Source organism: Heterodontus francisci, chromosome 13 (genome assembly GCF_036365525.1).
Source record: "Heterodontus francisci isolate sHetFra1 chromosome 13, sHetFra1.hap1, whole genome shotgun sequence".
In the NCBI taxonomy this organism is placed as follows: Eukaryota; Metazoa; Chordata; class Chondrichthyes; order Heterodontiformes; family Heterodontidae; genus Heterodontus; species Heterodontus francisci.
The window spans coordinates 88,653,356-88,668,738 of record NC_090383.1 but is presented as its reverse complement, the minus strand read 5'-3'; the positions used below and the strand labels follow the sequence as shown (position 1 = coordinate 88,668,738).

At 42.6% G+C, this 15,383-nt stretch overlaps 1 protein-coding gene across 14 annotated transcripts in view; it reads right to left on the bottom strand.

Moving 5' to 3' along the window:
• The window catches only part of mta3 (metastasis associated 1 family, member 3), a 366,201-nt gene that overhangs the window by 265,668 nt on the left and 85,150 nt on the right, over positions 1-15,383 (bottom strand). The window contains exon 5 of one of the 14 annotated variants that reach the window (XM_068045145.1): positions 2,675-2,738. The exons of the other annotated variants lie outside the window; for them this stretch is intronic. Coding sequence (XP_067901246.1) covers positions 2,675-2,738 — 64 coding nt within the window. The remainder of the gene's footprint in view (positions 1-2,674; positions 2,739-15,383) is intronic. 14 annotated transcript variants of the gene reach the window in all.

Sequence of the window (15,383 nt, the reverse complement as noted above, 5' to 3'; positions counted from 1 at the left end):
CCCCCTCATCCCAGGGACCAATTTAGTAAATCTTCGCTGCACTGCCTCCGGTGCAAGTATATCATTTATTAAATGTGGAGACCAAAACTGCAGTCCAGGTGCAGTCTCACCAAAGCGCTGTACAATTTTAGTAAGACCTCTTTATTCCTGTACTCCAATCCCCTTGCAACAAAGGCCAACATGCCATTTGCCTTCCTAATAGCCTGCTGCACCTGCATGTTAACTTTGTGTATTCCTTGTATGAGCACCCCCAAGTCCCTCTGAACATCAACACTTACAAGTTTCACACCTTTTAAAAAATATTCTGCTTTTCTATTTTTATGACCGAAGTGAGTAAACACCTTCACATTTCCCTACACTATACTCCATTTGCCATCTTGTTGTCCACTCAGTAAACCTGTCTCTATCTCTTTTCAGCCTCTGTGTCCTCCCCACAGCTTATCTTTCCACCGAGCTTTGTATCATCAGCAAACATAGATACATTACTCATTCACAGAGAGTGTAAATAGCTGAGGCCCCAGCACTGATCCTAGCAGCACCCCACTATTGACTGCCTACCACCTTGAAAATGCCCCATTTATGCCCACTCTCTGCTTCCTGTCTGTTAACCAATCCTCTATCCATGCTAATATATTACCTGCAACATCATGAGCCTTTATCTTGCCTATTAATCTTTTATGTGGCACCTTATCGAATGCATTTTGGAAATCCAGGTATACTACATCTACTGGTTCCCCTTTATCTACCCTACTAGCTACATCCTCAGAAAACAAATAAATTTGTCATACAGGATTTCCCTTTAGTAAAACCATGCTGACTTATTCTAATAATACTATGATTTTCCAAGTGCACTGCGAAGACTTTGTTAATAATAGTTTCCAGTATCTTCCCAACGACTGATGTTAGGCTAACTGGCCTGTAGTTACCTTTTTTTCTCTCTACCTCCTTTCTTGAAAAGCGGCATAACATTTGCCAACTTCCAATTTAACGGGACCATTCTTGAATCTAACGAATTCTGTAATATCATAGCTAGCGCTAAAGGCCGGCTCGGGTCTGCAAATGAAACCCGACCTGACCCCGACAGAACCACTTCCAACCCCGAGCCCAGCCCGGCCAGAGTGTTTCCAGTTTCCTCCGCACCCGACCATCAGTTAACCTACCTTCCTTTTTCACTTTGTTGCTTATCTGCACAAGCTTAAAATAACTAACAAAACCACCTTTCAAGCCCAAAAAGTAAACTAACATTGGAGCCATTTACCTGAGGTTGTGTTACAGCGTGTCTGACCTGGCCCAACCAGACCTGAACCCGACACGTCTTCGGGTCCCGTCGGGTTTGGGTCGGGTAGCTGGCCTTTAGCTAGCACATCCACTATCTCTGCAGCTATCTCTTTTAGAACCCTAGGGTGTATGCCATCTGGTCTCAGGGATTTGTCAGATTTTAGTCCCTTAAGTTTCTCTAATATTTTTTCTCTCGGCTGATTTCAATTTCCTTAATTTCCTCACTCTTTTTAGCCCCTAGGTTACTGCCTGGTTCTGGTATAGAACTTGTGTATTTTACTGTGAAGACAGAGACAAAATATTTGTTCAATGCCTCTGCCATTTCCTCATTCCCCATGATGATTTCTCCGGTCTCTGCCTCTAAAGGACCAATATCTACTTTAGCTTTTTATGTACTTATAAAAGCTCTTACAATCTGTTTTTATATTGCTGGCTAGTTTACTCTCACATTCTACTTTTTCCCTTTTTATCAACTTTTTGCTGGTTTATAAAAACACTCACAAACCTCAGACTTGCTACTATTTTTTGCAACACTGTAAGCCTCTTCTCTTAGTCTAATACTCTCCTTAACTTCCTGAGTGAGCCACGGATGGGTCTTTCTTGACAAGTTTTTGTTTTTCTATGTAATGTACTTTTGTTGAACTCTTTGAATTGTTTCTTTAAATGTTTCCCACTGTTCATTTACCAACATACCTTTTGGTCTATTTACCCAATTAACCTTCGCCAGTTCTCCACTCATAGCTTCGTGATTGACTTTGTTTAAGTTCAAGATTCTTGTTTGTGATTGAAATGTGTCACTTTCAAACTTAACATGAAATTCAATGGTATTATGATCACTATTTCCCAATGGATTATTTACTAGAACATTGCTAATCAACCCTGTTTCATTACACAATACAAAATCTAAGATAGCTTTATCCCTCATCGGTTCTACAACGCATTGCTCCAAGAAACTGTCACAAAAACATTCTACAAATTCATCTTCTAGACTACTGTTGCCAATTTGATTGTCCCAGCCTATATGTAGATTAAAGCCCCCCACAATTAATACATTACCTTTGTTACAAGCCCCAATAATTTCCCGTTTAATGTTCTGTCCAATAATATAACTACTGTTAGCGGGCCTGTAAACCACTCCCACCAGTGTTTTCTGACTCCTGCTATTCCTAATTTCCACCCAAACGGATTCTATTTCATGATCTTCTGAGGCTAGATCCCTTCTTATTAATGTCCTTGTATCATCCTTTACTTTCAGGGCTACCCCTCCTCCTTTGCCATTCTGTCTATCTCTCCGAAATACTGTGTACCCTGGAATAGCACCCATAAAATGTTCCTGGAAGATATTTTTTGAACAATTGCCTGTCATGACAATGACAAACATCGGTCTATATCTTACCTCTTTTTCCAAATAGCAGGCCACTGACTCTGTTTCATTCAAAAGTGAAACACCGCATTTGCCCCTAAGGGGAAAAATACATTTAGTTCAGCAAAATTCCAAATAAAGCCATAAATTATCAGTAAAAAAAAAAATACAATTTAAAACAAAGCACATGCGTTAGAGTCACTATGATCTGGCTACCATTCTTGTCACCAGGTTGCCTGCTTTCGCCATTGCCTCTTTAAGCAGCAGTTTTTATAAAACCTGTTGCTGCAGCATATCTCTGCCTCTTCCCTAGGACAGCCTGTATGCCTCTTCATATTTAATTTAGTTGACTCTACAATTTATACTACCATCTAAGGAGGGTAAAAAGAGGTACGGGAATACCTTCCTCCTCCCACAATTAATGAGAGATGCATTAATCATTCCTACAATGTGAAAACGCCAAGCTTTGAATTCAGGGAAGTAACAGAAGAGTTTTAACCCCTTGTGAACTGCTGAAACATTACCTGTGCCCTACCAGTTCCACTTACGTTCTCGATGCTTACAAAATGTCAACAGGGAAATTCTGTTTTTGGTCAATCTCTCTTTTTGTTCATCCATCATTCTCATCATCAGAGATATGGCTTTTGATGTTCTGATGAAGGGTCGTCAACCTGAAACGTTAACCGTTTCATCTCCACAAATGCTGCCTTTCTTGCTGAGTGTTTCCAGCATTTTCTGTTTTAATTTCAGATTTCTAGGATCCACAGTATTTTATTTAATTAACTGTTACTTTTCTTCCTTGAGCTCTTAATTAATCTCCACTATTGTCTTGCCTGGAAGGCACAGAACCATATTACGATACACTTGCATGGGTTCCTGTAGACCACTGGTACATCAATCAAGTGACTATCTTCATGTGCGTGATCCAAGGGGTGAGTATTGTAGGGCTATTTAACTATGAAGTTAACACAATTAAGCCTAATCTCATTTTGGTCACATTTTGGTACACTTACCAGCAAGTCACTGGGTAAAAGAGCAGCCTTTTTGCCTGTATTTTTCCTTCCCTCACCCAGGAATGGTGAATTCAATTGTGGTGCCCTATTGTGCCCTGACTAGATTCAACCATCTCAATATGGGATTGAGACCCACCCTGATCAGTCACGCTTGGCTCAGGGGTAGCACTCTGTCCTCCGTTTGGAGCAGTAATGGAGGCTTGGGGGAGGGACTGAAGAATAGTGTCGGATGAGTCCGCCTGGAAATCTGACGTCGTGGCGTCAGTTCTGTGTTTAGTCAGCTGTGGGAAGGCACCAAGGTGGGCGTTGCCACCCCAATGCAACAGGTGTGCAATTTAAATTGTACAACAGTTGTTTTTAATGCATTTGCATGTAACTGTAAGCATTTCAATGGGGGGGAGGGGGGCTTGGAATTAAATGGACGACAAGCAACCTTCACGTGCCTTCGGAGCTCCAGCTACAGAAAGCTGGTGTAACGGAGGCGAGGCTTCAATATACAACGGGTAGGCAGCCATGACCAGCACTGCATAGGGGAAGACAGGGGAGTGGAAGCCATTGTCGGCCTGTAGTGCTGTGTGCTCTACAATGGTGGGCTTGGCCCTGGATGGTAACACTGGATCAGCATGGGATTTGGTGGGCACCCTCTGCCTGTGGCATTTAAAGTCACCATGACACTTAACTGTTATGCATCTGGATCATTCCAGGGATCCAGTGGGGGCATTTGTGGGGTCTCCAAGGCACCAGCCCACCACTACATGAAGGAAGTGACTAATGCCCTTTCAAGAGGGCCAGTGAGAATGTGTGCTACTGGACCAACCCTGACAGTCAGGCCAAGAGGGTGATTTGATTTGGGGCTAGCTCTGAATTCCACCAGGTGCAAGGCGTGATAGATTGCAAACATGTGGCAATAAAGGCTCCAATGGACCAGCCAGCCGCCATCATCAACAGGAAGTGCTTTCATGCCATCAATATTCACCTGTCAACAATATTTCTTGCAGGTGTGTGTCCGCTTCTTGGGAAGCAGGCCGCTGCCTACATACTTCCAACAGTCCCAAGTGCCACAATTTTTCAGGCTCCCTGCTCACCTTCAGGGATGGATTCCTAGGGACAAGGGCTCCCCAGTGAAGACCTGGCTACTCACGCCTCTGAAGAACCCCCATGTTGCAGCAGAGAAGTGGTACAACAGCTGCCACGGATCCACCTTAGTGACCATCAAGCAGGCCATTGGGCTGCTGAAGATTAGATTCCGGTGCCTGGAACGATCCAGTGCAGCCTTGCATTATGCCCCAGCATGCATATCGCGGTGCCCTGCACGATCTAGCACTGCAGAACGGGGAGGCCTTGCATGACGAGAACATGATTGAATGCTACTCATCAGCTGACAAGGAGAACTCGGAGGAGGGTACTGAGCAGGTAGCACTGGATGTTGAACCCATTGCAACAAAGGCCAGGCACACTGATCGACGGGCCAAGGAGGCAAGAGACAGTCTCATACTTGCCTGCTTCCAGGCACCATGTTGGCCTCTCAGAATAAAAATCAATAAAGACTCACCTCAATGCATTCAGTCTGTTGCTTATTTGTCTTCCATGCCTAGCCCCCGGTGGCACCATGTGCTATGGCTCATGGAAGACACTATTCAAATAAGTGCCTATTTTGGCCATCCACTAAGGGTGAAGTCAGCAGCTCACAATTAAGGCATAATAGCATAATCATTATCCACAATGAAAGTTAATTTCAAAAACAAAACAACTTCATTTGAGAAAACAAATGTCAAACACCCGTGAAACCTCAAGTGTCTCTAGGTACTTTTCCTTATACGTTTACAAGTGCTTCTACGAGGTGTGACCCTTGCGCTAGTAGCTGGGCTAGTGGTAGGTTGCTGATCACGCTGCTTCTTGGCCTGTGATGACTTTGACAGTCATCCTCTGGATACCTGAGGCCTGGAGGACCCCGGCTGCCTCAGGGTTTCCTGCACAGGTACAGGACTCTCTTTAGGTGGCACGGTTGCTGGAGCTGGGCTCACTGGCAGAAAGGCTGAGGAGCCGCTGTCCACACTCAGAGAAGCCTGAGCTGAATTTCCCAAATTATTTGAAGGATTAGGAAACGTAAAAACAAGAGTATCACATTACTCTCAACAAAGAGGCAGAACTAGTATTTTTCTTCACACAGAGCAAGGTCCCACACCCACTCCTGGAAAAGGTGAAGGAGGAAATCGATGCCATTCTAAACCAAGGAGTTATTTCTGCAGTGCCTAAACTGATTGTGTGCTGCTCTGGGATGGTTACAGTAAGGAAACCAAATACGTCTATTAGGATTTGTGTGGACCTTATCCAACTCAATATAGCTGTACGGCGTCAGTCGACGACAACTTTGCCAAACTGGGAAAAAATTCCATAGTCACCAAATTAGACGCAAATAGTGGTTCTGGCAGTTGCCTTTACACAAGGAGTCTAAATTGTTCACTACCTTTATCACAGCCCTCGTTAGATTCTCTTTCAAGAGATTGCCATTTGGCATTGCGTTGGCATCAGAGATATTCCAGCAGATTATGTCAACAATCCTAGAAGGCTTGGAGGGAATCATCTGCCACGTGGATGATGTTCTGATTCATGGAGCAAACCAAGACGAACATGATGCAAGGGTAAGAGCTGTATTACACGGATTACAAGAGGCTGGTCTCACATTAAATGAGGAGTGTGTATTCTCACAGTTGACAGTGAGGTTCCTTGGCCACATAATTGATAGATTTGGCATCAAGATAGATCCACAGAAGATGAAGGCAATAAAGGGTTTCACAGAACCAAAGAACATAACAGATTTACAGCAATTCATGGGTATGGTTAACCAGGTAGGGAAATTCCTACTTGATCTAGCTGCTATTAACGAACCTCTACTACAGCTGCGAAAGACCAGCAACGCCTGGTGCTAGGAAGGCTGCCAGAAAAATTCTTTTGAAAATATCAATGAAATATTAACTTCATCAAGGGTTTTGGTGCATTATGACCCAGAGCTAGTGACCATTATTGCAGCAGGTGCATCAGCAACGGGATTAGGTAGTGATTGAAAAGGAAGCACAGGCAGCAATATGGGCGTGTGAAAATTTTTTGGACTACGTACTGGGTTTCAAGGTCAAGATTGAAACTGACCACAAGTCACTAATGACATTGCTTAATTCAAAAGAGTCAGCAAAATTACCCCCAAGGGTACAGAGATTTGGACTACCTCTAATGAGATATGACAGAACAACTGAATATGTTCCAGGAAACCATCAGGTGACAGTTGACGTGTTATCAAGACCATCAATTGCTATCCCTGAAGCGGGAGATGTCTCATTCCTGGAGGAAGTGGAAGTTTTTGCTTTAGCTATAATCGAAGATTTGCCAATAACTGCTCAAAGATTACACCAAATTAGAAAACTACAGAAAGAGGGACAAAGTCTGCGAAAAAGTCAGTCAGTTTTGCCAAGAAGATTGGCTAGGATATATGCTTAATAACCCAGTTTTAAGAAAATATGAGCAACAAAGCCATCTTACTCGATGAACGATGAAAGACTAGTTACTCCAAGGGCTTTAAGGTTAGACGTCCTAGAGAAACTACACCAAAGGCACTTAGGAATCATCAAGCATAGAGCAAGAGCAGGAAACTCAGTATGGTGGCTGGGGATTTCCAAGGAGATTGAAGACATGATTTCCATAGGTATCACATGCACTAATACCAGACAAGACTATAGAGAGCCACTGCTGTCGTCTTTGTTTCCGTCCAGGCCAGGAGAGCGCCTGGGAATGGATCTGTTCGAACATATAGGGAAGATTTTCCTTATTGTCATTGACTCTTACTCCAGATTGGTTGAATACACGGTTGAGGTCCCGAAGCAGTAATCAAATCACGAAGAAATTTTCGCCACACAAGGCATTCCGGACCTAGTGATCTCCAATAATGGTCCATAATTTGTGAATGAAGCCTTCAAAAGATATTAAGAGAAACGTATGGGTTTGCCCATGCTACAGGTTCACCGAGGTAGCCCCAGGGCAATGGAGAAGCAGAGAAAGGCATTTGAACCATGAAAATGCTACTGAAAAAGAATGAGGATTGTCAGCTGGCACTATTAAACTATTGAACAACGCCACTCAAGAATGGGTTGGCCTCATGTGAGTTGCTAATGAATAGGAGGTTGAAGACACAACTACCCACACTCCCAAGAAGCCTTCAGCCACAAATCAGTGCAGAAGACCGGGAAAGGGTGAGAGAAGAGAAAGAGAGGTCAATCCAAATGGAGAATCATGATAGACACTACAGAGCAAAAAAATCAAACAGACCTACAACCTGGAGATTTGGTTTGGATTTAAGATCAGGGTCAGTATGGGGAAGTGATGGAGAAATCTCCATATCCTCGATCCTACATAGTCCAGACAGACCAGGGATGGATAAGGAGAAATAGAAGATCATTGGTACCGACATCTCAGGAAAAACAAATGGGAAACAATCAAGAGAATCAGCCTGGAGAGAGAGCTGATGAACCAGTGATAGAACCAACAACAGATCACTCAGACAGCAGTGAAAGCAGAGAACCTGGGTCATCCGGTAGTTCCACTCATCCGCAGGAGAGTGAGGAAGAACCACCGAAACAACCAATACCCCAAACAAGTGAAAGAAGGACACGCTATGACAGAGTCATGAGAACCTCACAGTGTTACAGACCTGATGAATAAAGTCAGAGACTTGGGGAGAGATGTAGTATAATATACACAAGCTGTTGCTGGGTAGATTATGTACACAGATCTTAAGCATCATCACAGGATGTGATGTCATGAGTCTGAACCTCATGTTGCTCAGCATTAATGTAGATGCCTTAGAGATAAGACCCCTGTAAATAAACTCCTGTTACTTTGACCCAAAGTCTGCTATCCTCATTTAAAATTAACAACACGCTGACAAGTATAGTACATGGCTCAGCATGAGCCTGGCCATCCACAATCCTCCAACTGTCGGTGGCCTCGGCTGTCATAGCCTCATCCAATTGCTCGGGTGCGTGCACTGTGCTCACACCAGCTTGTGACCCTGATTCTATCATTCTACAGCTAAGCAGAAGCCCACCAAAGTGAAAGGATCTGTGCTGGTGGAAGGTACAGGAGTCATGGGACGGTGCATCCTCCGACTCCGGATCCTCCTCAAAAGGTGGAATTATGTCCCCCCTTCTTGTGGAGGCAAAATAACATTCTGTCTGCCTGTTCAGGTGAATATAAAAGATCCCATGGCAATTTTCAAAGAAGAGTACCTCCTGGTTCTGGACAACATTTCTCCCTCAACCAACGCCACAAACAGATTTAACTGTTCATTCATTTCCTTTGTTGTGGAACACTGCTGAGTAAAAATTGGCTGCACATTAGAACATAATAGGAGCTGGAGTGGGCCATTTGACCCTTCGAGCCTGCTCCGCCATTCAATAAGATCATGGCTGATCTTTCACCTCAACTCCACCTTCCACACTATCCCCATACCCAAAAATCTATTACCGTCTATCTTAATATACTCAAAGATTGAGCATCCACAGCTCTCTGGGACAGAAATTTCCCAAGATTCACAACCCTTTGAGTAAAGAAATTTCTCCTCATCTCAATCCTAAATGGCCAACCCCTTATTCTGAAACTGTGACCCCATGGTCTAGATTCCCCAGCCAGGGAAAGCATTTTCTCAGCAAATACCCTGTCAGTCCCTTAAGAACTTTATATGTTTCAATTTGATCACCCCTCATTTTTCTAAATGCCAGGGAATATAGGCCAAGTCTATTCAACCTCTCCTCATAGGACGATCCCCAATTCCCAAAAACCAGTCGAGGGAACCTTTGTTGCACTCCCTCCAGGACAAGCGTACCCTTACTTAGAAACGGAGAACAAAACTTCACAGCAAACTTCACTACGTTACACTCAGTCCCCTCATCTAAGCTATTATATTGCCTAATTAACAACAGCAACTGCACTACTACACAACATCTTATGAAGGTGGTTTTATTTCATTTTTGGCTATCCACTATAGCATCAGGAAGCTCGAAACTTCATATTCTAACCAGCAGTCTCTATTGTGTTCATTTGGACAAACCTTTCCCATAGGAGTTGAATATAATGCCCCAAAACATTTCACACAGAACAAAGAGAGAGCAACAATGAGAAATAATCATACACCATCAAAAGATTTGTTTTTGAGGAGTGTTTTAAAGCCAGGGAGAGAAGTAGCAAGTGAAGAGGTTTAGGGAGAGAACCTGACAACAGGATAAAGATGTTAAAAAGAGGGGGGTGCACAAGAAGTCAGAATCAGAGGACCAATGTGCTGCAAGATGTTATAGAGACAAGGACTAATGGGAAAAAGGAGGGCTTTAAGGTCAGTGCATTGAGGTTCACAAGCCCAGTAGAAGTTAGTGAGGACAGGGGTGACAAGTGAATAGAACATAGTGTGGGATAGACAACAACAGAGTTATGAAACAAAAACAAGAAATGCTGGAATCACTCAGCAGGTCTGGCAGCATCTGTGGAAAGAGAAGCAGAGTTAACGTTTCGGGTCAGTGACCCTTCTTCGGAAGGGTCCTTCCGAAGAAGGGTCACTGACCCGAAACGTTAACTCTGCTTCTCTTTCCACAGATGCTGCCAGACCTGCTGAGTGATTCCAGCATTTCTTGTTTTTGTTTCAGATTTCCAGCATCCGCAGTATTTTGCTTTTATAACAGAGTTATTAACATGGGTGGAGTTCACATATAGTCAAGTGAGGGAGGCAGGCAAGCAGCGGGGCAGTGGGAGTATAATTGAAGTAACAAAAGTGCGCAGAAGATGGGAGTGAAATAAGGGCAAAAGGGTGCCATGATACGGAACTGCAAGCGGAAGTAGAACTGGAACTAAGTCATCTTCCTGGTTAATAGAGTATAAGGTTTATAACTCAATTTAAGGTCAAACAGTACACCGAAGGCATGCAACTTCTGGATCAATCTGAATGGATAAAGTGGAGGCAAAGGTGTGAAAGTTTTGACAGATGTATTCAGTTTTCACAGTGTTCATTTAGAGGAAATTCTGTCTCATCCATAACTTGGTTTTTGATAAACAGCCTGACAACAGAAATAGACATGGAATTATGAACAAAACCTTTAAAAAAAAAATCAAAGATATTCAGACACTTTAGAAGTGGTTTTGCAGGGTCAAGGGAAGAAGGAGCTGCTAGAGATGGAGTGACTACATAGGAGCAGGGAGAAGTAGGACTAAACAATGAAAATTTCCTGGAGACAGATTAAAGGGGACATAATGGAAGACATTGGAATGATTCCTACATGGATTGTCAATAGGATCAAGAAATGATGTGTTGTGGTTGTAGTCATAGAAGACGTCACTGAAGGTTTTGACTAGGATAGTCTTTATGTTTGGAGTATGATTGAAGCAGTTATTAGCAAGATGGGTAAATAGGAAAAAAGCAAGGAAGAAACGTTTGACGTTTTATTTAATATTGTACCTTTAAATTCTACTACTACAATAAAATAACTCCTAATATTCAGCAGCTTACTTCCTATATTAGAGTTTTCAGCATTACAGTGCTTGAACTGAAACCTGACAAAACAGATTGGCTAAAACTTATAGATGAGCAGACCTTGGAGCACAGGAGCAAAAAGAAAGTAAATTTAGATAAACAAATAAAGGAGTAACCATTCTACCATATAATGAGTAAAAAATTCCTATTTAATTGCGAAAGTAGGGAGCTCGTCTTTTATATAAAAGTATGGATCAAAGCTGTGGTATGGACTCACTCCATGTTCCACTCAAAATGCAGTATATTACTTGCTGACTGTACTTGACATTGCAAGATCCAATCATCAAGTTCAGCATGGAAACTGAAGACAACAAACACAAGGCAAACATAGTCCCAGCTTTGTAATGCATTGAACAAATATTCTCTTCCCATTTAAAAATACACATTTAAATCTATACAAAAGGCGTTCAAAGGCTCCTGCATCCACAGTTGTCTTATGTCTTCTGGCAGATGTTAAACTCTACTTTTAGTAGGTAAATTAACTGTGCCCATTGAGTCAGAAAATGGAAAAAGTTGAAGGAAGCAGGACCTTAGATTGTGCTCAACAACCAATTTACACTTGCAGTACATTTCTTCAGTAGAAGTACACTTCACCCTACTTATTTGGCTCCTGTGTCCAACCACTGCAACTCCTGACAAAACAAAATCCATAATATTTAAAGGCTGGTGTATATTTTTTTTTTTAAAAGATTGGAAGTTTTCAACATAAAGTCCTCAGTTCACACCTCATGTTTAATTCAGATCCCTCTAGAATAAGCATCCAATCAAGCGAGTTGCACTATGTGATGCAATGCGTCCATGTGCCTCAACTCACTGGGATAGAAATCTATGGTGTTACAAAAGGTTTTATTTTTGTACTAAAATCTTGGACTTCTGGTGCGTTTTAAAAACTAAAAAGAGGCTTTTCAGTAGACTTGGACACGTGCAAATTGCTGGAATTTTTGGATTTTTACCTATATACAAGAATAGGAAAAGCAAGCAATTTCAAGGAAACAGCAAGTGTTTGACCTCCTCAAAGCAACACTTTGGGTGACAGTGGAGACTCTCTGTCTGGTCAGCTCAGGAAGGCTTTTTGCTTTCACTTGGGCTTTTATAAACCAATGAGTTGGACAAACAGCAGGCATTTGAAACTTCGACCTGACCTGCCTGGAGACTGGAGAGAAAGACCTCTGTAAAGGAGACTTGCATCTCTTGAAAAGAAATCCTGCATTTAAAAGGTGGCAGATTCCTATTGCCTCCAGTCTCTGAAGAATTCCTGCATCCAGAGTGGTTCCTGTTGCCTCCTATGCTTTGGGAAATCCTGGAACCTGAACCAAGTTTCCACTGCCGTGTTGCTGCCGAGTCCTGAGCAGACCGGTTGCTGCATCCCCTGTTGAAAAACCTGCGTGATACCTGCCATAGTCGAATTGCCTTGAACGCCTATCCACCAAAGACTGTTCATCAACCTCACCTGGAGAGAAGCCAGTGACATCCGACTATCGGACTCTGGGACACCTCACCGTATCGAAAACATCCTACCAGAATATGACAAACTGATTTATTTTTATTATTCCTTCTGTTCCTAAGACACAGCTGTAAACCAAAATCCATTTTCCCCCAGTTAACCATTTGTTTTCTTTCTGTATGTGCGTGCATGGGGTCTACGGAACACAGATCGATAGATTTAGATTTATGTCATTCGTAGTTAAGACTCATTATTTATTTTCTAATAAATAGTTATCGTTGTTGTTTAAAGAAACATGGTTTGGTGTACATTATTCTGGGGACAAATAGAGTGTCTAATTTGGCTAAAATACAGTAGGTGGGAAAAATTGATATGCTATGACCTATGGAGCAGTGGGACTGAATCTCTCCTGCCTTGGTCGAAACAATGATCACAAATATTTTGATACCAAAATAAATTAAAATTTATTAAAATCTAAATTTCAAGCAATATCTATTTACACTTGGAAATCCTGGAAGAAAAAACACAAAAATCAGATAGCAATGTTCAACTTATTTTCAACTGGATTTTAAATATAGTAAGAGAGTGGGAAGCCAAACAGTGTGGAGTAACAGACCAGGTGCTTTTTTTTTTTTACTCGTTCTTACAATGTGGGTGTTGCTGACAAGGAAAGCATCTATTGTCCATCCCCAATTGCCCTTGAAGTAGTGTAGGGGCAGTCCAAGTGGTGTAGGGATACCCACAGTGCTGATAGGGAGGGAGTTCCAGGATTTTGACCCAGCAACAGTGAAGGAACAGCCATTAGAGTTCCAAGTCAGAATGGTGAGTGACTTGGAGGGGAACCTGCAGGTAGTGGCATTCCATGCATCTGCTGCCCTGGTCTTTCTAGGTGGTAGAGGCCATGAGTTTGGAAGGTGTTGTCGAAGGAGCCTTGGTGAGCTGTTGCAGTGCATCTTACAGATGGTACACACTGCTGCCACTGTGCGCTGGTGGTGGAAAAAGTGAATGTTTAAGGTGGTGAATGGGGTGCCAATCAAGATGGCTGCTTTGTCTTGGATCGCATCAAGCTTCTTGAGTGTTGTTGGAGCTGCACTCATCCATGCAAGTGGAGATTATTCCCTTACACTCTTCCTGACTTGTGCTTTGGACAGGCAATGAATGGGAATTCAGGAGCCGAGTTACTTGCCACAGAATTCCCAGCCTCTGATCTGCTCTTGTAGCCACAGTATTATATGACTGCTCCTGGTTTCTGGAGTTTCTGGTCAAAGGCATTTCAGAGGGCAGTTAAGAGTCAATTACATTACTGTGGGTCTGACAATGGGATTGTAGTAACGTCACTGAACTAGTAAGAGGGGCACAGACTAATGCCCTGGGGCCATGGGTTTAAATCCCACCACGAGAGCTGGTGGAATTTAAATTCCATTAATAAATAAAAATCTGGAATTGGAAGCTAGTTTCAGTAATGACGTCATAAAACTATCAACTGCCGTAAAAACCCATCTGGTTCACTAATGTCCTTTAGGGAAGGACATCTGCCATCCTTACTTGATCTGGCCTACATGTGACTCCAGACCCACAGCTGGGCAATTTTCCACATTAGCAGATAGATGACTGTGTTGTTGCTAAACTGGAACAGCTTGGCTAAGGGCGCAGCTATTTCTAGATCACAAGTCATCAGCACTACAGCTAGGTGTTGTCGGAGCCCATAGCCTTTGCTGCATCCAGTACCTTCAGCCATTTCTTGATATCACGTGGAAGGAATGGAGACAGGCATCTACGATGGTGGGGGCCTCAGGAGGAGGCCACTACTGGCTGAAGATGGCTGCAAATGCTTCAGCCTGGTCTTCTGCACTGACATGCTGGGCTCTGCCATCATTGAGGATGGGGATGTTTTTGGAACCTCCTTCTCTGGTTAATTGTCTACCACCTGAAGAGGTAGGGCCTGTGTATTGTCGACCTTCACCTTATTTGTAGATCAGGTGTTTGGTTTGTAAAGTAGAGGAGGGTCTCATTTTATAAATGGGTTGCTTTTTCTACAGGTATATACTATAGCAAATAAATGTTAACGTGACGGTTATATCAGAATACTAAAACCATTTAGAATAAAATGTGAGTTAAGGGATACACAGAAGAAAAAATGATTTTATAAGAATTACATAAACATGGGCTTACCCCAGTAACAGGAATGAAATGGTACAGGTTGTTCCAGAAAGATAGAAAATGCCATCATGAGATGGGTAGCTTTATATATCATGGATATTTGGAAATCAAAAAACATGAATTGATTACCTGGAGTTAGACCCATTATAAAACGGCACAGTGTATTCACACCTAATCTGTACTAATGCTTTGTCTTTCAACACACCATTAACATATTGTTTGCCTTTCCTCCGTGACCTTTTGGTCAGCTATGTGGCCTGGTCCAATCTGCACCTTCTCCTTTGTTATCTCTTGCCCCACCCCCACCTCACTTGTTTATAATCTGTGACTTTTCTAATATTTGTCAGTTCCGAAGAAGGGTCACTGACCCGAAACGTTAACTCTGCTTCTCTTTCCACAGATGCTGCCAAACCTGCTGAGTGATTCCAGCATTTCTTGTTTTTATTTCAGATTTTCAGCATCCGCAGTATTTTGCTTTTATAAAACGGCACAGTTTGAGTTAAGTAAGCAAAAGACTCTATTATATTTGGATCTACAACAGGGCCTTTGGTAGAATAAGGA